The 22323-nt window shown below is 36.1% G+C and overlaps 1 protein-coding gene across 3 annotated transcripts in view; it reads right to left on the bottom strand.

Annotated features, from left to right (window-relative positions):
- The window catches only part of STT3B (STT3 oligosaccharyltransferase complex catalytic subunit B), a 51614-nt gene that overhangs the window by 15400 nt on the left and 13891 nt on the right, over positions 1-22323 (bottom strand). For all 3 annotated transcript variants that reach the window (XM_051612892.1, XM_051612891.1, XM_051612893.1), the window contains exons 2-7: positions 16048-16156; positions 14016-14303; positions 12275-12340; positions 8608-8707; positions 3817-3915; positions 2365-2511 (exon numbers count right to left, since the gene is read on the bottom strand). In XM_051612892.1, the coding sequence (XP_051468852.1) occupies positions 2365-2511; positions 3817-3915; positions 8608-8707; positions 12275-12340; positions 14016-14303; positions 16048-16156 (809 nt within the window). The remainder of the gene's footprint in view (positions 1-2364; positions 2512-3816; positions 3916-8607; positions 8708-12274; positions 12341-14015; positions 14304-16047; positions 16157-22323) is intronic.

Here is a 22323-nt window from a genome sequence, read left to right as displayed (position 1 = left end):
GGGTCCAGCTGGTGACTAGCAAAAGGTAAAAATATCCTAGAGGCCAAAACAATAAGCTGTGCTAAACTGGAAAGAGTGGCTGATGTGCCTTATGGCAGGCAGGACTTGAATCCAGAACCTCCAGCCCCTTCTTCCAGGTGCTGCACCTGGGAAACAGAGTCCAGATGTGGGCACTCTTCTGCAAGAGGATTATTAAGAAAACAAAGAGGGATTAGAATGCTGTGAGATGGTCAGGATTCCCAGATTGCACAGCATATCCCAGGGGTCAGTGCTGGGTCTTGTTTAACATATACATCAATGACCTGGAGGACGGGGCAGAGTGTAATCTCAGCAAGTTTGCTGATGATACCAAACTGGGAGGGGTGGCTGACACACCAGAGTGCTGTGCTGCCATTCAGTGTGACCTGGACTGGCTGGAGAGCTGGGCAGAGAGGAACCTAATGAGGTTCAACATGGGCAAATGTAAGGTCCTGCACCTGTGGAGTAACAACTTCATGCATCAGTATAAGTTATGGGCTGACCTACTGGAAAGCAGCCATAAGGAGAAGGATCTTGGAATCCTGGTAGACAATAAGTTAATCAGGAGCCAGCATTGTGCCCTTGTGGCCAAGAAGGCCAATGGTATCCTGGGATGCATTAGGAAGAGTGTGGCCAGTAGTCATCCTCTCACTCTACTATGCCCTAGTGAGGCCACATCTGGAATACTGAATACAGTTCTGGGCTCCCCAGTTCAAGAGAAACAGGGAACTACTAGAGAGACTCCAGCTGAGGTCAACAAAGATGATTGGGGGACTGGAGGATGTCTCTTACGAGGTAAGGTTGAGAAAGTTGGGACTGTTTAGTCTGGAGGGGTGACCTTATCAATGTTGATAAACATCTAAAGGGCGCGTGCAAGGAGGATAGAGCCAGACTCTTTTCAATTGAGCCTGGTGACAGGACAAGGGACAACAGGTACAAACTGGAACACAGGAAATTCGATGTGAACATGAGGAAAAGCTTCTTTACTATGAGAGTGATAAAGCACTGGAACAGGGTGCCCAGAGAGGCTGTGGAGTCTCCATCTCTGGAGATATTCAAGACCTGCCTGGATGCAGTCCTGAGTAATGTGCTCTAGGGGATCCTGCTTTGGCAGGGGAGTTGGACTAGATGATCCCAAGAGGTTCCTTCCAACTCAAATGATTCTGTGATACCAGAAACTAAAGGAACAAGTTTTGTTCCATCTAGTGAAGCATGATCACTGAATTTCTGACATTGACATCAACATTTCCTAAAAACTGCAACAGAAGACATTTTGCTGCACACGAAGACTAGAAGACAAATTTTCTTTTGATTTGCTAGTCTGAACATTTTTCTTAAATATTAGTAGGACACACTCATACATACTGAAAAGCAAATCACAAACCATCAAGTTTTAGAAGACTTTCAAGCAAACAGAGATACTAACAAAATTAACAAAATAAAATTACAAAATTAACACATTATTAACAAAATTAGCAGTAATAAAACTGCTATTAAACAGGCCAAAATGATGCAAACAACTGATGCAAACAAAAAATTATGCCAGAAACATTGCTAAAATGAACTACAAGAAAGAAATAATCTAAAATAAAAACAAGTTACGTCTCAGGAAAGTAGTTTTTTTTTCCAAAATAAAACTCTGATGGAAAAGAACTGTAGTTGAGGCATAATATTAAGATAATGCAATTTAAATGAAGCGTAAGTCAACTTTTTCAATTTTTGCACGAGTAACATCTATTTAGCTAGGAAAGTAAGACTGCTTTTTCTTCATTGGGGAAAGGAATTATGGTATTAGATAACCAAGGAAGTGTATCATGGAATCAGAAGACAGCAGTGAGGCACCTGGGCGTGGCAGCCGAGCTTGTTCTTACGAGACTGAGGAGAACTGCCTTGAAGACTGGAGGAGGAACCACAGAATTGAAGTAGAATTTGCAGATTAATTCCAGTCACACAGAAATCAGTTTCAAGTATTTCAGAAAGTGAGCAATCTGACCTTGACCTATCAAGGCTATTCAGAACAGATTAGCTATAGATATCTTCATAATACGCTTTGGCTATAGTTATGTTCCTCATCCAGTCCAACTTCTTACATTGTTATATGGATAAACCTGAAATATTGGAATGATGCTACAAAGTTGTGGGTTTTTTGTTTTGTTTTGTTTGTTTGATTTTGTTTTTTTTTTTCCCTGCAGCCTAGAAAGCATAATGGATTCCAACACAGGGAAATACAGAGTAATATGGACATTGTTTTGCTGTAGCATTCCAAACAACCAATTTAGGACTAAACTAAACTTTGATCATCTTGTTTACCTGCTCTAAAGATAAACTAGTTTCACATTTATTTACCTGTGTATGTCAAATAGATGACACTCAGGAATACGATACCAGCAGCTAGTGAGACACCCAAGAAGAACAACGTCTGAAATTCTTGCTTTGTTAACCTGTCTCTCAGATACTGCAAGAACGCATATGCCTGCAGCAGTGCAAAAACACCTAAAGGAAGAAGATAGTCTTTGTTTAAATGTTTCAAAGCAGAAACAGCTGTTAAAGGAACTGGCATATTTTTGGCTATATCTGGAGCAGAAAAAATAAATGTAAGGTACATTCTTAAATCTAAAAACTAGTATAAAATCACTTTCTGACAAGTAGTCTTCAACACTTAATAGGGATGACATTTTCTTGCAATGACAGAAACTTGCAGCGAGAGAAAATACAAGTCTTAAGTGATCCAGACAACTGAATTATATAAAGCTAGTGTTGAAACACTGGAATTCACTGGATAAGCACCCCACACCCTCAAAAAGGCTGTCCAGAGTTAAACATTAAACCAGAACTTGGACACAACTACTCTGCTGTTATTCATTTCAATGTATATAACCAGATCAATCCACTGACTAGCCCATTCAAAAGTGAAAATTCACTGGTAGCTGGCAGAGGAACAAAACAGAACTCAAGTGTATGGTCTTTCTTCCATTTCACAATAAATTTGAGGTGCACAGTGTGGAAATTCAGTAGTTCTGAACTCCTAAAGAAGGACGAACTCTATTCACTAAATCTAAAATTCTTCAGATGGAAAATATGCATTGATAATATCTACTCTTTCCATTATATTCTGATTGTTGAAAAAAACCCTCCATTAAAAAAACTATTTTACTGGTAAATTTTGATGATATTCCAATGGTTGTCCAAATACATTTTGATAAGTTACTACATACAATCAAAACCTGAGGAATCTAACAAACTAAAATATATCACACAAGCAGTCTATGCAATTAAACATATATCTATCAGTCTTAGTAGAGGTTACTGCTGTCAAGAAATCTGACTGTTAAAAACTACTGAAAAAAATCAACTTTAAAGAAATAAAAATAATCAAACAAAACTGAAATCAGTTATTTAAAAATCAGCCTCCTGATTAGTAATTTAAGTAATTTGTATTTAACCCACTTGGAAAAATCACAGAAGACAACTGCCTCTAAAAAAAAATTGCTTGGTAAAAAACTGTTTACCAATAAGGAACGTTCCAATTGTACAATGCTTGAAGGAAACATTATATTGCAAAACAGTTGAGATTATCAACGTGTAAAACAAGTGCTTGTCAGAATGGTTAACTGATCCGGTGTTACGGAGACATTTTACCTCCATTAGCTCACAAAAAGAAGGGTAATATGTCAACTGGAAAGAAAACTTCCCTATAGACACTAAGTCCTACCTCTTTAACAATACGGTTTGTTAGTATGTATTTTTTCTAGCTTGTGCTAAGCAGGGTGTTTGGAAGCAGACATTTAATTATCTTACCTGCAGCGGCCATGTGTTCACTTGTTCTTATTGGCTGAAATCCCACAAAAGGTATCTGCATCGATAATATTAACCCCACAATGTAGAAAGTGCTATATGCTAGGGAAAAAAAAAAGAATGAGGAGAGGGGAGGAAGAGCAAGATGGGAAGAAAATGAATACACACATTTAAAAAATTAATGGTTCTATAGTAGAGTCCACTCCTCCCCCAGCATCAGTGACACTGAAACAGAAGCATATGATTCTAAATATTTCCACCATCCTAATTACTTTTTCTCCCTTTGACTAGAACAAACCTGCCTATTGCATCAAATATTAGAATAAGTAGCAAAGTACTGTTGTTCTAATTGTACTGTTTTTCTCCTCCTAGGTAAACAATCTACCTAAGATGTTCTAGCTTGGAGTTTTCTCTTTCCGTCTTGTTTTTATGGGTGGGAGAAGACAGATAGTGACAAAATAAGCTTTCTAGAGGAGGAGAAACTAAAGGGACCAGACCTCAAAGAAGCAAGCCCACCTAAAAGTCCACTACGTATTTAGAGAATGCAAAGAGGAACACTTGTTTATTTGTTTGTTTTTTTAAAACACAAGAGACATGCCAAGAAACTAAAAAGCAATAGAGTTAAATAATAATATTATGCATATGTATTAATGGCTCTGTATCAGCCATGGGGACTCATAATCCCCCAGAAAGTAGAGGCCAAGAACATAATGTTAGTATTAATAACACAAATTATTATTATTATGCATGCATTAAGATTCATATACTTTATTTCAACAGGATTTTGGTCCTCAGTGTTTCAGGGTGAAGAAGAGAGGGGAGGGGAAGACTGAACTACGAGCTCTGAACGGCCAGAAGTCTTGATACGTTTGAAGTAACCAGCCAAATGAAGCTTTGCCCCTTCTGTGGCAAACAGCAATAATCCAACTCTCAGATTTTTAAATACTCCTCTAAATCATAAACCACTGTCTTTGTTATGGACTCTATCTTACGAAGAGATTTCTGTTCTCATACAACCTTTTGCTAAGCTCCATGAGAAAAGGTTTGGGGAGCACATAATTTACCAGTGGTATTGTTTCTTTAGCACCTGTGGGGTCTCACTGAGTGATTATGCTCCCAGGGTACTGTTTGCTTTCCAATAGTCACATAAGTGACTGTGATGATATTTTCAATCCCTTGCTGTCTTCTCTGGTGCATTCTTTCAAGCATCTGTATTGCACTACTTGGCCTAGCTCATCTATTCTCTCTTACGTCATTGAAACACATTTTTCCTGTAGGAAGCTCAATTTTTGAAGAATTCACTATAACATAAATCATTTACTGTACAATGAAAGTGCTACAACACTGCCATCCTGTGGAAGTTCAATGATTGGCATAAATCACTATATATCGCATTTGTTAGACCAATGTAAATCATAATTTCAAGCCTAGCCCTGCAACTGTTAACACTTTCTGTGCCCACTTTCCTGCACCCCCATCCCTTACTCCCACTGCTTTTAAACAGCTACCACAAGACTGCTTGGTATTGAAAAAAAAATAAATGGCAATTTACACAGCAACACAATTTTTCTAGGAACTTATATACATGAAGGTGATACTTTCCATGTTCCTTTGCATTCTATTGTGTGCACAGTGTTAGCAAAAACGAAAAGTTAATTTTAATTCCTGCAAGCTACTCTCATAGTTGTAACTTTGACTAGGTCAAGAAAAACATTCTGACCTCTGGTGCATAAACTAATTTTGCAAACAATTTCAGTTGCTGTACACTGCACAAACATAGGAAGAACCTACTGAAACACTTATCCAGAGAGCACAATCAAATACTGGACTACATACTTTCAATTAGTGGACTATCATAAACAGAAATAAACTAATAATCTGAAGTTTTAGAATACTGAAATAGTTGATATAAATACATGTTTGCTCACTATTTAGATTATAAAATCGAATACAAAGAATTAAGAAATTACTGAAAGTAAGTTTTAAGTGTTTTTGTTATTAAATATTTTGGAAGTATACAGAACTTAAAAAATTGTTCAGGAAAAAAACCCCAAACAAACAGATTGAAGTGAAAATGACCAAGTCTCCAAAGTGTGCAAGCATGACTTATACCTATATTGGTACCTTTCTAAATAAAACACAATTTATTTTTTAAGCATATGATAAACTGCAAGAGAAACTGTAAGTACAGTAATAAAAAACAGCTTCAATGGTTCCTGTCTCTGAATACAGAGGTTTTTTCCTATACAAGTGCTGCTAATACACTAGAATCATCAAGCACTTTCTCTGAATTATTAAGCTAGTAAGACCTGATGAAAGCTACTGACCATGGTCAAGGCAAAAAAACCCCATAACGCAAAACCTGCACAGCTTAAGCTCACAAAGTAGGCAGCATGATCATCGTTGATGCCAACTGGGCCAGAAGTTATCTGGCTGATAAATTCATCTGCCTGCAAGCCATTAAACATTTTAAAATTGGCAAAAAGTTCACATTCTTGGAAATTATTACTCAACAAATGATTCTGATTTACACTGTCAGGCATATCAGATCATGTCGTATTAACATTTTCTTTGCCATGTGAACACGCACATGAAAAATGCATACCAGGAAATGAATCACTATTTTTAAAAACTTGATGTTGCCAAATATTGTTCTCCACATTTATGTTATCATGGTCAATTAAACATTCACCTGTTACAAAAGTCAGGCTCGTGCTAGTTTCAAATAAAATTAAGCAACTGATGTAAGAGATTAAACACCTCGAAATTCTTGGCAATACTAAAATGGATGCAGATTTTATTAGCTATTGTCAGCTGACAATGCTTTACAAAAGTTTTAGCTGCACACTAGTAGTTTTTTTGAGAATTATGGGACTGCTGCAGGCACACTAGGAATTGCATCTCACAGAAACTCCAAAAATACCTTTATTCTCCCTACTTCAATGAGATTTTATAAACTCTTCTCTCTATCTGAATAGTTTGAAAGTGAAGTACACTTTAATTTCCTTCTAGAAGTGCTTGAACATTCTTACCCATTTTACAAAAACATCCTGTTAACAAACCTAGAAATCACACACTAATGAGAGTTGTACAGACTTCTCTGTGTGTAAGGCTTCCCATGGAAGCTTAAATTAAGCTAGCAGTTGCAATGAGACAGCAAAGACACAATCACACTTTCCTTCTGACAACTCTGCTGAAGTACCTCTCCCTCACAGCTGACCGGCAATAGCATGTCAACACACTGTAGCTATTCAGAAAACAAACGTCTGCCAAAACCTTAAATTCACATGAACTTGCAGTACTATTTTTTCCAGACGTGTTCAAAGACCAGTTCATTGAAAGCTGAAAAAGCAAGAGTACTTCTTTATTGTTGCTGGTTACCACACCGCTTCGGGATTTTATAATTAGTAGATTTAATTTTCTCTTGCCTAACTCATAGAAATTGGAAAATAAAAACATCCAATAAAACAATTTTAAAACTAAACCAAGATAAATTACTTTCCCCTTAAGTTATGAAGAAGTAGTTAATGAAGAAGTAATAGTAACATGAAAAATCAAAGGTGGGTTAAAGATTTTTTTTTCTTTTATAAAAGAATTTCCCTTTATGAATTACATAAACAGATTAACTAAGAAGCACAAAACCAATATTTGTAGCTTTGCCAACAAAAAACCAAAACTGAACTTGAGCAAATATTATAGTGTATAATGGTTAAATATTTGTGCAAATATAGTAATTTCTCTAGCAGGCATTAAAAACACATTGAAATAATAAAAAATATAAAGATGAAGCAGTATTAAAATGGGTAGTAGAAGTATATTTACAAGTATGAAATATTCTGTGATTTTAACTTCAACTCATACTAAGTTCTCAAACGAGCTGTTGTAAAGAAAGATTTCATACCAGAGAGTAAAGAAAATTCTAGCTAACTTAGAAATCTTTGAATATCTGAATTGCTTAATATTTATTTCATTCACACATCTACAACATGGATTTAACTGGGGAAGTCTCTGTAACAACAATTTATAGAGAATTTAAATGTCAGGCAGACCAATTAAAAGTTGGTGTCCTAAGATTACTACTCACACATTCCTGAAACTGGAAGGAAAGCTGACCTATTAACCCAATAAAATTTTAAGGATTCACGTGGAGTGGACAGACTCTTCCACTACTTTTTAGTCTAGGTTATATAAAATGTACAAGACTGCTTAAAATTCCTTATGTCTTTTCTCATGTATGTCCCAATAATTCACATAATTTCTGCTGCAAAACTTTTTAAAAATAGCAATTGTTTAACATACTAGGAAAAGACAAAAATATTAAACATTATTACAGACACACACATAATATAAGAAAAAATACATTAAAAGCATTCTATAAATATAAAAACATCCAATTATTTGTGGTTTTTTTTTCAGTGCACCAGAAAGAAGAAAATCAATTAGCAGCTACATATAAGACATTTCTGAAGTGTATGTTTTAACGCCTTATTTCCACATTGTAGAGAATAACTGACTATAATCAGAAATCAAATTAATAAAATGCAACTTGATATGCAATTACTTAATTCCTACTTCCTACTGCCCTGGAGGTTTTTAAGGCCAGGTTGGATGGGTTTTGTGCAACCTGGTCTAGTGGTAGGGTTCCCTGCTCATGGCAGGGGGGGTTGAACTTGATGATCTTTAAGGTCCCTTCCAACCTTAATGATTCTACTTGATACAAAATACATTGGTATAATTAATCTCATATCTCATGATGCAGCACTTGCCAATGACTGTTCAATGAACAAAACTTACCAATGTAGACCCTCCTGCTGTATCTCTGCATCAGCAACAGAACAAACACATGCAGTGGGATAAGGTTGATGATGAAAACATAACCACCCCATGCAGAGACCTATGAGAAATGGAAGAGGAAATTAAGAGCTGAAAATATCTGCAAATTCTTAGGATAGCCAGGGCTGGATTTATACATCCTGATGGTTTAACAGGAAAACACAAACACCATCTAGACAAGCAACCAGAACTACTAGTAATACAATCAGAATCTTTCACAATATTTATTATCAAAATAGAAGAACACCCAACAAAACCCCCACATATCAATGTATTAAAGACTTCTGAAATGAGCTGGTGGATTTTCAAAGCTATCCTTCCTATATCTCCCACCTCCCAAGCTCACCTGGTCATGCTGGCAAACAAGAACATGACACCAAGGGCTTTTTCCCATGGAGAAGGCTGCAGCACAAGGCAGTGGTATGACTCCCATGTAGGATCCAAAATTTTCCCTTGACACTTAAATTCAGCACCATGCTTTGCACTTTTTTTTTGCTGGGGACAGGGAACAGTATCTCCAGCCAGAGAGGAGAAAAAGAAAAAGGTACTCCTCTGGGAGCAGAACTCCTGCAGCAGAGCAGCCCATGCAGGTTGCAGTGTAAGGAAAAGAAACAATAGGAAGGGGTGGATGTACAGTGCGAACCTGTAGTAACAGCGGCACTTGAGAAGCACTGGAATGATGTACTTGGAACCGCAACACTACAATGTTATTAATGTATCACTGATTGCTGGTTTAGATAAGGATTTAATGAGCTATCATTACAATGTATTATCTAAATTTCTAACATATTTAGAAGGGCTAATGCTGACTGGACAATCTGTATTTTAATACATGTCCTCTTGTTAAAATTATAGTCTAGACTTTTCCCATATGTATCATGCTTATTCTAGATCCTAATTTTTAGAATGTACTAGTTAATGTGGTTTTTGCTTTAATTGTATTTTTGGGCTTAGATTCATGTAGATATTTTTACAGCCCTGGAATCCAAAAAGAAACCCAAATGACTATGTTCTACAGGACAGATTCTAAAATAAGGACGAGGCCTAGTACTGGGTTTTGATACTAATACCACAAAACCCCAAATTTCAAAGTTTGTGGTAACTTATTCAGACAACGTGTAGCAAGTAGACTAGATGTCTTTTAAATATTACAGGAACTTGTTTCAAATTGTCACAACCATATTGCCAAATTACTTCATGAAGTATCACAGTTTACATAGGCGTTTGGTTATTTGAAGTATTATAAGCAAACAGGTAAGACAGAAGAGAATGAGAACAAATGTGCAATTAGGATACTGTCACATTAGGGGAAGGTTTGAATGAAGCAGGTAGCAGACAGTTTGCATGGACCAGAGACCTGCATCTCTCATTATCAAAATATTAAACCAAACCTAAGCACTGAAGATTGTACTGAAATGAAGATACACTTCAGAAGCTTTCAAACAAAACTGAGGCATCTTCACAGATTGGCAAAAAATTAAAACATGCTACTTCTCCTACAAGACTTATTCAGTGTAAAGCTTTGTTTTATTTTATCTGTCATAAAAAGCTATCTGAAGCAGAAGTTGCTGAAGTCAAATAAATGCAAGAAAAATGTAAATACAAGAAAAAAACATTGTCTTTATGGAATGCAATACAGTGATATGAGTTAAATGACCACAGTGAGTTAGGTATATATTTTAAGCATATTTATGTATCAACAAAGATTTCTGTCCGTCCATGCAGTATCCACTTCTCTTTCAAGAAGTTACTCCTTAAACTCCCCATGCAAAGACTGACTCTTAATACCTCAAAATTGTTATTTAATTTTCACTTTACACAGAAAATATAATCAGTTCCATCAGAGAAAGACAAATAATTACTGTATACTGGATATATATATATATATATGATTCTATATTGTATTGGGTTATCCTTTGTCCTAAAAATTTACCTAAGTAAAATATCTAGATCGGCATCTTAAAAATCTTTCCAACGTGAATATGGAAACGCGTCATCAGAGATGAAGTAGGTACACTCTGCAAGCAATAAAATTATATCATCTAATCAGTGAAGCTGAACAATGGACAAAACTTAACCTTTCACTAATTGACAGCACTTGAAAGGAAAACCAAAGAAAAAATATTAATTTACTTTCAAGGATTGAAAGTCATGACGGTGACATTGATTTAATACATTCTGTCACCCATGCACACTGTGCATTGGTGTCCATGGGATGTGATTCTAGATCACATCCCCATCCTCTTGTACTATCCCACTGTCCAAGACACTAGTCAGACTAAGATGGGAAGAACTTGTTATTGTGTGATTTTTCAGCAGTAAAATTGTAAAATCATCCTATATGTTATCTGCCTATTCATGAACAGCACTTTTAGAGGACCTTGCAAATAAACTGGCACAACATAAAAGACTATATACAAATATAACAATTCAAAGACTTACTTGCCCAATGTTGTACTGCACATAAGTGTATACCAAAAATACTGAATGTCTTCACATTAATGCTAGATAAACACCAATGTATGTATAAAGAAGTGACTGCTTATTCAATTACTTGGCAAAAAGGAGGAGAAATGAGGGAGGAAATAAATGTACTCTTAACAGGAGATAGCTGTCCTCTTTGGCAATGTATACAGAGCTATTACTTGCTGTATTGACAGCAGAAGCCTTGCAGAAAATCCAATGAACATCAAAGCGAGAGGAAAACTATGCAGCATCCAGATAACCTCTGAATTAACCTTGTACTTTAAATTAAGGTTTGCAAAACGGTTCATAAATTCCTTTTTCTTATAAGCCGAGTTACCTGATTGTAGAAAAGCAGTAGTTGAGACCCCAGCCAATACCAAGTAATTAGCCTGACTGCTCCACCACTGGCTGTTTTGAGGCAAATTTATTTTTTAACATAGCCAGAAAAAAAGTGTTTATCAGTCTGGGGAAAAAAAGGACCTTTGACATATTCATACAGGAAAATTCCTCAAGTCTAAGGTTTCAGAAGATGGAGGAAGGGAGAAACCAATTGCCTGCATTTTACTGTTAGTACTATCTCCTCAATTTTACTACTGTTTTTACCCTCTATTAGCCCTTGGGAACAACTCTACAACAGTCTCCATTTTCTTAGATAATGAGTGAAAACAGACTATATGATCCTTTTATCTAACATTGAATTAATTCAGCAGTTCTGGTGGTAAGCTTTACTTCATGGCACAATTATAACCAAAGACACAGTGTCACTTTGTCCATTAATTTTAAATATTATTATTGTATTTTAGTAATAATGTCATACAGACACATGAATACCAAAATCCCACCTTAGTTCATCTGCACCAAAACAGAAATCCCACAGAATCAAGAGTACCTACTCACAGCACAGGATAAATTTGCAAGTAAAGTTATTATACTTCAAGAGTTTTTCCAAAATTTATTTTTGTTGTGTTTAAATACCTCAATTTTCAAATTATTTTTTATTTCTTTTTCCTCATATGTTTAAAGATTTAATAGTAATATGAAGCAACAATTTTATATTATGGCTCCAATATGGATTAAAATCTCCTTTTGTTCCTGGTCAACTTATTGATTATTTAAACACAACTCAAATAGTTCAGCTACTATATACATGTAATAGGCTTACCATGTAAAAGTAGGATAGACAGCAGCAGATTGTCCAAAAGACCGACCCAGTTTTCACAGACTTCACCTTTAAAAATAACCAAGTATGTATGACTGACAAATACTGGACAATATTCCAAAATTTCATTCTAAAACAACTGTCAAGAGAATTCTTTAGCATGTGTCAAGTTATATTCTTGTTTCTGTACTCATGTCCATAAAAACAAACCACAAGTGCAACTAATTCACACACTAAACAGCTTATACCTATCTCTCTAGTTAAAGCAGAGGCAGGATGCAACGCAGCTCTTGGTTTAATGACCTGAGATACAAAAGTAGTCACTACTTTCTCGAAGACATGAGACCACTTTAGAATTCTAAGTGTAAGCTATCCATAACTTACTTTGGCTGGCATCAGACCCAGCTCTGCAATTATAGATAGAAGAGCTGTCCTGTAATTTTGAAAAACTCACTTAAGGTTAATGAGAGTATTCAGATATTACTAAAGGTTTAGTGGGATCCATAAACAGTCCCAGGAGTATGATTTTGTCCAAAACCAATTGTAGTGTGGGAAAATAGGAATGGAAAACTCACATTAAATAAAGCCAGAAAGTTATTTATAAAATATATTTGATTCACACACAAAGTCTACAAGAGTTGATGCAAACATCATTGCACTATGCAGTTTAGCTAAACATGAGATTTGTAACAACAGGTAACAGCTATCATGTCTCAGTTGTTAAGTACCAGTGTAGCTTGATCTATTAATGTTATCAAACACAGTGCACCTTCACAGCACCAGTTTATTCTAACTCCAGATTGAAAACACCCTGCATTTAAGTAACACCACTCAGTCATGAAAAACCTGAATTCCATTATACTCCTACCAATAATATCACAAATGTAAAATATTCTACAGCTAAAAAACTTATAAGTAGGCATCTGCTTATGAAAAGTAAAACTCTTGACAAAATAATGGGAAAAGCTGTAATGAGCAAGTACATACATGGAGACACTCAAAATGAGAAATGCATTCAAGGAATGCACTAGGGATAGTAGCATACAGTGGCTATACTGAATTAACAATATAGTTATCCTATGTGTGATATTTCCAAAATAGATGCAACAGTCCAGAAAAACTTCAGCTTGATAACACTCCTTCACACAAACCTACATTACAGATACAGTTCTGTGTACAGATTAAGGAGTGACAGACAAGATGCAATAGCAAATAGGCTGATTAAAAGACATCAGACTCTTTTTAAAAGTATACAAGCAATACTAACATCTTGCTCTGGACAGCTTTGAATATTTAATTTGGATGCTTTAGTGATAGCCCAGGCTTTCCATATAGTCAGAAGCTTATCCAGAAAACAATTCAGAGCAAGCACTCTATATTCAGAGTCTACTGCTTTTCACCAGCTAAATAAGGAAGATGTAGTTTGATGCTTACATAATACTAATACCTTCAAGCTGAAAAAGTGACACAACCCTTCTATTTGCTTTAAATGTATAGACTTATTACTACTACTACAGGGAACACATACTTCAATTGAACAATGCTTTTATATAGCAAACTAAAGAGCATGATTATGGAGTGGTTCAGATCATGTGACTTCTCAGTACTTGTCTGATCAAGAGCCAAGGGGAAGAGGGATGAGGGAAGAGAATAAGAATTCAACGGATTATAAGAAAAATCAGTCATTCGGTTGGAGGAGGAACCAAAAAAACTTTCCAAAGCAAAAGACTCGGCAATTACTTACCCATAAATAGTACGTGAACTGCAGTGCAAAAATAGCTATGCCTTCATTGTCAAAGGATCCTGCTACTGATCGGGATATGTAACCTGGAACTATGGCAATAAAACAGGCAGCTAAAAGCCCTGCTCCCTGATTCCACAGTTCTCTGGTGAGCAGGAAAGTAGAAATAGCAGTAAGGCCGCTAAAAACTGGTGCTAGGAATACACATACATCTCTTATATGGACTGTCACGTTAAGCATATTTAAAATCCAATGTATAAGGCCTGCTGTCACCATCAGTCCTGGGTATACCTAAAAGGCAGAAAAAAACAAACCATAACCCACTAGATTATTGCAGAAACCAATCATGGTAGGTTTATATGCATGTAAGTTGCAATTAAACAGTCATTTGTTAAGCTGATATAAGCAGTGAGCAGGTAAAGCTAAAGGAATTATTTTAAGACTACTTTAATAATGTTTTGACAACACTGCTGAACATCAGAGGTTCTTTAAATTTTATCCAAATGCTAACAATTACCTATAATCCATTTTGTACATGAATAAGCAGCATACAGATAATATCCTATCTTGCCTGACATTTATCATATAATGAGAAGAATTTGTCATTAAGTTGTGCAAGCAGAAGCTAAAGTTTGCAATAGAATTTCAAACCAGCTAACAGCTTTGAAAAAAACACAAACTCAAAAACCTAAGTCAACAAAAAGAAACCTAGCCTTATTTATTTTATTCCAAAACATACCATGTCACTTTGTCATTTCTCGTCACCCATGGAGAAAGAAAATGTGCATCAAGAAGATATGTATTTTTTTAAGCTCAAAAGCTGATGGAAAGTCAGTTGAGTATTGTATATTTACAAGACATCTGTAGACACCTTTGAATTTGAAGGATTAAAATAAAGCCCCATAAAACTGAATTAAGATGTCCTCCAGGAAAGGTAGCACAGACTTACACAAATCTATTGAACCCATCATAGAATATTGGAGAACTTTAAAATATTCTTAATAGGAATTCTACTGTCCCACATTTATCAACATTAGAAGAATCAATATGTACTAGAAAAGTTAATATGTACTTCAGCTGCCTTAGCTTCATTCGAAAGCTAAGGATGTGGTACTAAATTAAATTAACAGATGATAGTGTTCCCCTGCATATATCCTTGACAACTAGTTTTCAAGATAAACTATTAAAATCTAACACACCATGTGGCTTACAAAATAATGTATGCAATCAACATTTCAATTCTATTTCCTAAGGGTTTTTGCTTCATATAAGACAGGCATGGAAAGAACATGTATACATGTTACAAAAAAAGTCTCAAGCATCTCTAAGATACTAAAACAAATAACGATCCAATTGCTTCAAAAAAACTTTGTAAATGCATTTAAATGGTATGTACTATGATTAAAATTTTTAATGCCTTTTCACATAAGTATCATGTGGCTGTGTTACTTAGTGTTACTAAAGCTATTCCAGCAATGAATAATATTTGTATTCTGATCTGATAGTACTGTTTTGTACACCTCTCCTGTATTGCAACTTTCATCAATCTTAACCTACTCCTAATGCTTCATATAGGTGCCTCACTGATTTAATTTCAAAAGGTCTTTTTCCAGTGAAATCCCAGCATTTTCCATACATGCTTGAAGTCCACTCAACATATAGTATTGGATTAAAAGTTATGCCTCAAGAGATTTAGCTCACTTTTTCTTTAATTTTTTTTTTCTTTTTCATTTTATATACCAGAATTACAGGAGTCATAATGCCCTTATTTATTACTATTAGACATTGCTACGCAAGGAAGCAAATCTCAGCTCAGTATTTCTTGTTCACATTATGCTGTTGGATGCTAAAGCATATTGACTTGGTCTTAGTTCCTGCAGCTACAAATTCAAAACATCTTGCTATTCTCTCTGCAGCAATTTGACAATTAAAAGCATATTTTATTGAGAGTCTCCTTTTATCAATGTTGAATTTGTATTGAAGTTCAAAAAAACTTACTGCAAAGTCATATTTAAGTTACTATCACAATACTTACAGTTCCACCTACTATTCTTCCCAGTGGATACCATGCTCTTTCATCAAACCAATTTAAAAATTCATAAAACCCATGGGATGCAAGATGATGTGTTGATCTATAGTTAAACCTAGAAAGAAGCAGAGGACAAGAAGGGTGGGGGAGATAAAAATAAATAATAATAATTAAAAAATCTAAGTTTTAGGCATAACTTAAATAATCTGTTTTCTGAGACCTAGAAAGTAATTAAACTTGAGCATCTCATTTAGTATGCAAGTACAATGGTCCTCTCTAAATCTGTAGAGTTTTAAAGTAAATTACTAACCAATATATTTTAATAATTTCTATAGCTAATGCATATACACAGATGAAATGTTTACAGTTTGGGTTTTCTTTTTTTTGTAAACATGAAGAAGTTTTCTATCACTCTAACAAACAGTCCTGTCTTCTCTCCATTCTTTTTAAAGCTAGTCTTCAAATACAGTCGATCAACCAATTATTTACCACATCTAGAATACCACTTAAGCAGAATTAAGATCATGGAAGAGCCAATGCAAGACTCCCATTCCGAGACCAGACAGCTACCCAGTACTTGTGCTGCTGTTCTACTGCACGTAACATTGAGAGGTGACATAACGTAATAATATGCAACAAAGTCTGTTTGTTCACACTATAAAATGAACAGCCTTGACATACTCCATTCTTTCAGTCAGTTAGAATCTACACAGTGTGAAATCTCTATAGATGAAGTTTCACCTTCAAAGTTTGTACATTCTCTGCTCTAGAAATTCCTTATAGAACAAAAGCCCTCCAATGCACATTTTCAGTTCTGTCTTCCACATTGCCCATATCCCATTAAAAACCATTGATGGATTGCCATCAAGGCATTAATCTTCCACTTTTCTGGCACATAATTTTTCCAACTTCTCAAACTTGATAGCAAAACCTTTTGTACTATTACCAGGACCATTAAATCTTCAAATTAGCTGTTAGACTGCTTTGAGAAAAAACTGCAACTCTTTCATGATCATTCAAAAGCCAAACTAACAAGGCTGCAGGTACTGATGCAGTAGTTTTGTAAAGAAAGTTAAGGCTTAGAAAAGCCTAGGTGAACACCAGTTCTGAAATGAGCAACACCCACAAACCCAACCCTCCTATTAGATATTGCAAGTGAAATTTGGATATCAATGTGAAATTCATTAGCTGAGGAATTATTAAAGATTATATTCACTAGTTAAGCAGAAGTTCAGATGACTAAATGGAATACTGTAACACACAACAGGTTAGATGAGCAAACCACCATGAAAGACTTTCAAAGATAGTCAGTATTCAAGACTAGAATCGCTTATGTGTATTTTTCATTGTGTATTTTATAGAAAGTATCCACTTACATCAGTAAAACATATCACTTCTAACACAATTTTTAAAACCACATCAAAATCTTTCATCTATCTAGGATTCCCAGAACACCACAGGTTTGCTCTGAACTAATTTCAACAGAATAAAGCTAATACCATGAAGACTGTAAGACCCATCAAGTTCCTACCAATTTAATCAGCACAAGTCTTAATATCTGAAGCACAACCACACAGAGGTCACAGGCAGATTCTTCACCAACACAGGGAAAGAACAAAAATCACTGAAATTCAAGTCCAGATGTTGGCAAACTTGCCTGTCTCCACTGACTAAACTATCACAGCCTCTGTCAACGTGACAGTAAAAATAAGTTTAAAAGTGCAGTATTTTCAAGAACAGTCTATTTCATGTTAAATAAGCAGTTATATAGGATACAAAAATGTGGACTTTGAAAAGGAAGAGGGACCTTGACAGGCTTGTGAGGTGGGCCCCATGTCAACTTCATGAAGTTCAACAAGGCCAAGTGCAAGGTCTTGCACCTGGGTCAGAACAACCCCATGCACAGTTACAGGTTGGGAAGAGAATGGATTGAAAACAGCTCTGAGGAAAAGGACTTGGGTGTGTTGATTGACGAGAAACTCAACATGAGCCCACAATGTACACTTGTAGCCCCGAAAGCCGACAGTATTCTGGGCTGCAACAAGAGAAACATGACCAGCAGGTCAAGGGAGGTGATTCTCCCCTTCTCTGTTCTTGTGAGACCCCAGCTGGAGTACTGTGTCCAGTTCTGGAGCCCCCAACACACAGAGGACATGGACCTCCTGGTGCGAGTCCAGAGGAGGGCTACAAAGATGATAAGAAGGCTGGAGCACTTCTCCTATGAAGATAGGCTGAGAGAGTTGGGGTTGTTCAGCCTGGAGAAGAGAAGACTCTGGGGAGACATTACAGCGGCCTCCCAGTACCCAAAGGGGCTACAGGAAAGCTGAGGAGGGACTTTTTACAAGGACATGTGGTGACAGGACAAAGGGTAATAGCCTTTAACTGGAAGAAGGCAGATTAAAGTTAGACATTAAGAAGAAATTCTTCACTGTGAGAGTGGTGAGACAGTGGAATTGGTTGCCCAGGGAAGCTGCGGATACTCTGAAGTGTTCAAGGCCAGGCTGGACGGGGCTTTGAGCAACCTGGTCTAGTGGAAGGTGTCCCTGCCCATGGCAGAGGGGTGGAACTAGATGACTTTTAAGGTCCCTTTCAACCCAAACCATTCTGTAGTTTTATGATTCTATGTTTATGTAAGAAAATTCGCACAAACATCAGTCATTCTGATCTAGAAATCTTTATTCCAAACAGCAATGTGACATTTGCTCCTAACAAGCCTGCAATTATTCCCATTTGACCAGATTTCTAAATATGAATTAATTCTCCAGTTCTGAACTGCCAACTATAATATGATTTATAAAATGCCATACCTGTAAAATTATCCTCTTATCTTAGTATAGCAATGTCTATTGTTAATTTGTTTAGTGCCAAGCGCCTGCACGAAGGTACAAGAGAAAGCAGGACTTCAATGTTGCCCAGCACACATACAGTTCCGCCAGCTATGGACCAGGCTTAGAATGCATTGGAAACTCAATCAATGTTGTTACCCAATAACTTAAAAGGAAAAAAAGATAGATATTAATTAACATTTATTAATTTCAAATTTTTAACTTGTGACTGAAACACTCACAGGCTACAAAAGCATGACTATTGTTTACTTTTAGAGCATTAAAAGATTTGCTAAACAAACTAAATAGGCAAAGAGGATACATTTTTACATTCTCATCATGTTTTGAACTAGTAAAGCTTCAAAAGTAGTAGTAACTGACTTTAGAAGGATGTGAATAACTGTCTTGTGCTTTGTCAGCACCCCATGAAGTCTTTAATAAGAATGAATTACCACCCAAAATTGAAATGTGACATAACAGCATTCTGCTTCTATCACTTAGATACAAATCTATTAACTCCTTCTTTCAAAAGCTAATTTTTATTTTGCCACAAATTAAAGCATGCAAAAACATCTGGGCATGTCTTTGCAACAGAAATTACTAGCAATACTACAAATACATTAATTTTTCCCTGTGAGAAGACCTATAGGTGAGATCAAGAAACAACCCAACCACAGTAACATTAAAAAAAAAGTATTTAGAAGCTCAACTATAGTACCTCTCTTTGACTTAAAAAACCCCTCACTTCACCACCCACTAGATAAACTGCAAACAAAAATAAGTTAAAATGTAAATAAAACATACACATACATAAAGGAAAAGCTTGATGAGTAACACTGCATATCAAAGCCAGCTTCAAGCAATGACAGTGGCAGTAACGGGCAGTGCACCAGACAACAGTACGGTTTAGCAATCACGTGATGCCAGTATTAGGCTCTGATAATGCTTACCCACTTCATAGCACTCTACTCCTTTGGAGACAAGCCTGAACCTTGCACAACTGTTTCCCCTTTGGCCGGAACGGAGAATACCACTAACAAACAGGAAGTATCACAATCCATAGTCACAAACCTCCTTACCATCTTGGTGCTATTCAAACTGTGTTTGAAACGCAGCACTGTGTTACTGTACTTCTACAGCAATACTGTCACAATATCTACAACTGTCTATAGGTTTCATAGGGGTCTAACAGCCCTGGGAAAAAGTGCTACATTTGCCCATGCCCATATGCTGGAAATTTAGGGGCTGCAACTAAGGCAACAATCAGAATAAAAAGTCAGTACTGGGTAGGGGTTGCATTTCAGGCTTGGCTGTCACTGCCTTCCCCAGTTCTTCCGTCTTCAACAGCAGCTAGAGGAGGTGATATTCTGGGTTTTTATCCAACTTTGACTGGCTAGACATTAGACAGAGGAAGCGGAGTATGCTTCTGGTTACAGTGACTAAAGATGATGCAGTAGCATATGACAGGACCAAACTGAAGGAAAGGTTCCCTCTTCTCCCACCCTCATCCCTCACACCCATCTGATCTGGAGGCATGGGAACTGTTTATCTCCTAAGATTCTCTCTCATCCCTTTGAGGCAAAGTCAATTTGAGACAGACCTGAGAAGAATAAAGAACAAAATTATGTGAAGCCCATGCCTAATTAAGAACTTAGCTTGGAAGACTGAGATGAATATTCAAGTTCTCAGTCTGTGATGTGAACATACTTGCTAACATTCAGCAGAGAAGAGCTCTTAAGGACCTGACTGACTAACACCACTAAGTGTTGACTTTTCTTAATTTATCTGATGTTCTAAGAGGAAAAGTGATGCTCTGTGTTCTCCTTGCCTCTCTTTTTGTCAGGTCTGTAGTTTCAACTGTCTTCACCTCCAAGCTAAGCTTTAAAGGAATCACCAATCCTGTCCTTGTACATGTCAGAAATCAAAGTCTCAATCACCAAATTAGGCTGGTATTGTAGTATGAACCTTTTGAGGGATGCTCTAATGATTAATTTTGTGACTATATTTGAGATACCTATATTATAGCTGGTTCAGTAGACAACTGAAGATGAGTTAATAAATACATGGTGTTCATTTTTAAAGCGTATTTCTGTTTTAGCATAAAACAGAGTACAAGCAGTAAATGCAAAATAACTGAGCAAGGGCATAACTTTTTTTTAGTAGCAACATTAATTTGGAAAGTTTAACTAGGCAGCTTGCAAAATAAATCCTGTAAAGCTTTCAGTTACACACTTTGTACTGTTAATACATAATCTTAACTATCTGTTTATGCTTGGATTTGATTTTTATTCCACCCTTTGAACTGCATTTTTGATGACACAAGGTAATGCTGTAAGATGATTAGTTAATGCTAGTCACAGCAATCACTTGCTCTATCCAGGAGCTATAGAATTCTCCAGCACTGCACAGCAAAAATTACTGCTATGTTTATAAGGAGACATCACTGGCTTTGACACTCCTAAGCTTAGCATTTCCTTTGCAAAAGTAGTATCTAACCAGTATTTAAGATGAACACTCAAATAAAATTCGGCCTACTGAGAAAGTAAGAACGTATAGGAAAAGAGCACACATACAGCAATGCAGTTACTTCATTCGGATCTCATCACTGGTAAGGCAATTTAGACTGACAGTGATGAAATTCATTTGACCCCCCCCATTACAACAGAGTGCAAGATCAGAGTGTTGCTTCTTGTGGGAATGTTGACTCTCTAAAACCCTATCAACTTCATGCTACTAGTGCCCCATCATCTAGACTTTTTATCTGGCATTTTATAGCCATCTTAGAATATGTAATCTCCTTACTGGCAGATTCTGCTGAAAATTTTCTAAGCCTGCAATTATAGAAGCTTCTGTGCTCTAAAAGTCTTCAGCTGCAGAAGCACAACATTTTCACATCTGCAAACTCAGAAAAAAGACATGATACAAACTAACTCTGAACATTACAAGCTATCTGAGCAATTTTAGGAGTCAGTTTTTAATGCAAATGTAGATTACAGAATCAATTCTGCCATACAGCATCTAATTAGCGATAGCAAGTCTAGATTCTTGAAAAAGATAGTTACAGATTGACTCCATATCCAACATATTCTTTGCATCCAGAGGAAGAATTTATTCAGTGGAACGCTTTATGGAAAATCTAATGAGAAAGTTCAGTAACTTCCACTGAAATGAAGAAACATATATACAGTATTCCATATGAAATTTCAAAACACCTGCTTGCTTATATATTATACAAGCACAACATCCTTTAAATCTTATTCTGAAGTCTGTATCTACAAATAAGCAATTACCACAATGAGTCCTGCATGTTTTTTTCAAATGGCAGTATGCTATCAATCATACAATAAAATCAAAGCACTACAGCATTATTTATCATCATGAAAATGCCTGTGTTGAGTTTAAAACCTTGGAAGGTATGTACTGACATTTAAGCTAGTTTCAAGTAATCAAGATCAGA

Source organism: Apus apus, chromosome 2 (assembly GCF_020740795.1).
Source record: "Apus apus isolate bApuApu2 chromosome 2, bApuApu2.pri.cur, whole genome shotgun sequence".
Classification (NCBI taxonomy): domain Eukaryota; kingdom Metazoa; phylum Chordata; class Aves; order Apodiformes; family Apodidae; genus Apus; species Apus apus.
This window is presented reverse-complemented; position numbering and strand designations above follow the sequence as displayed.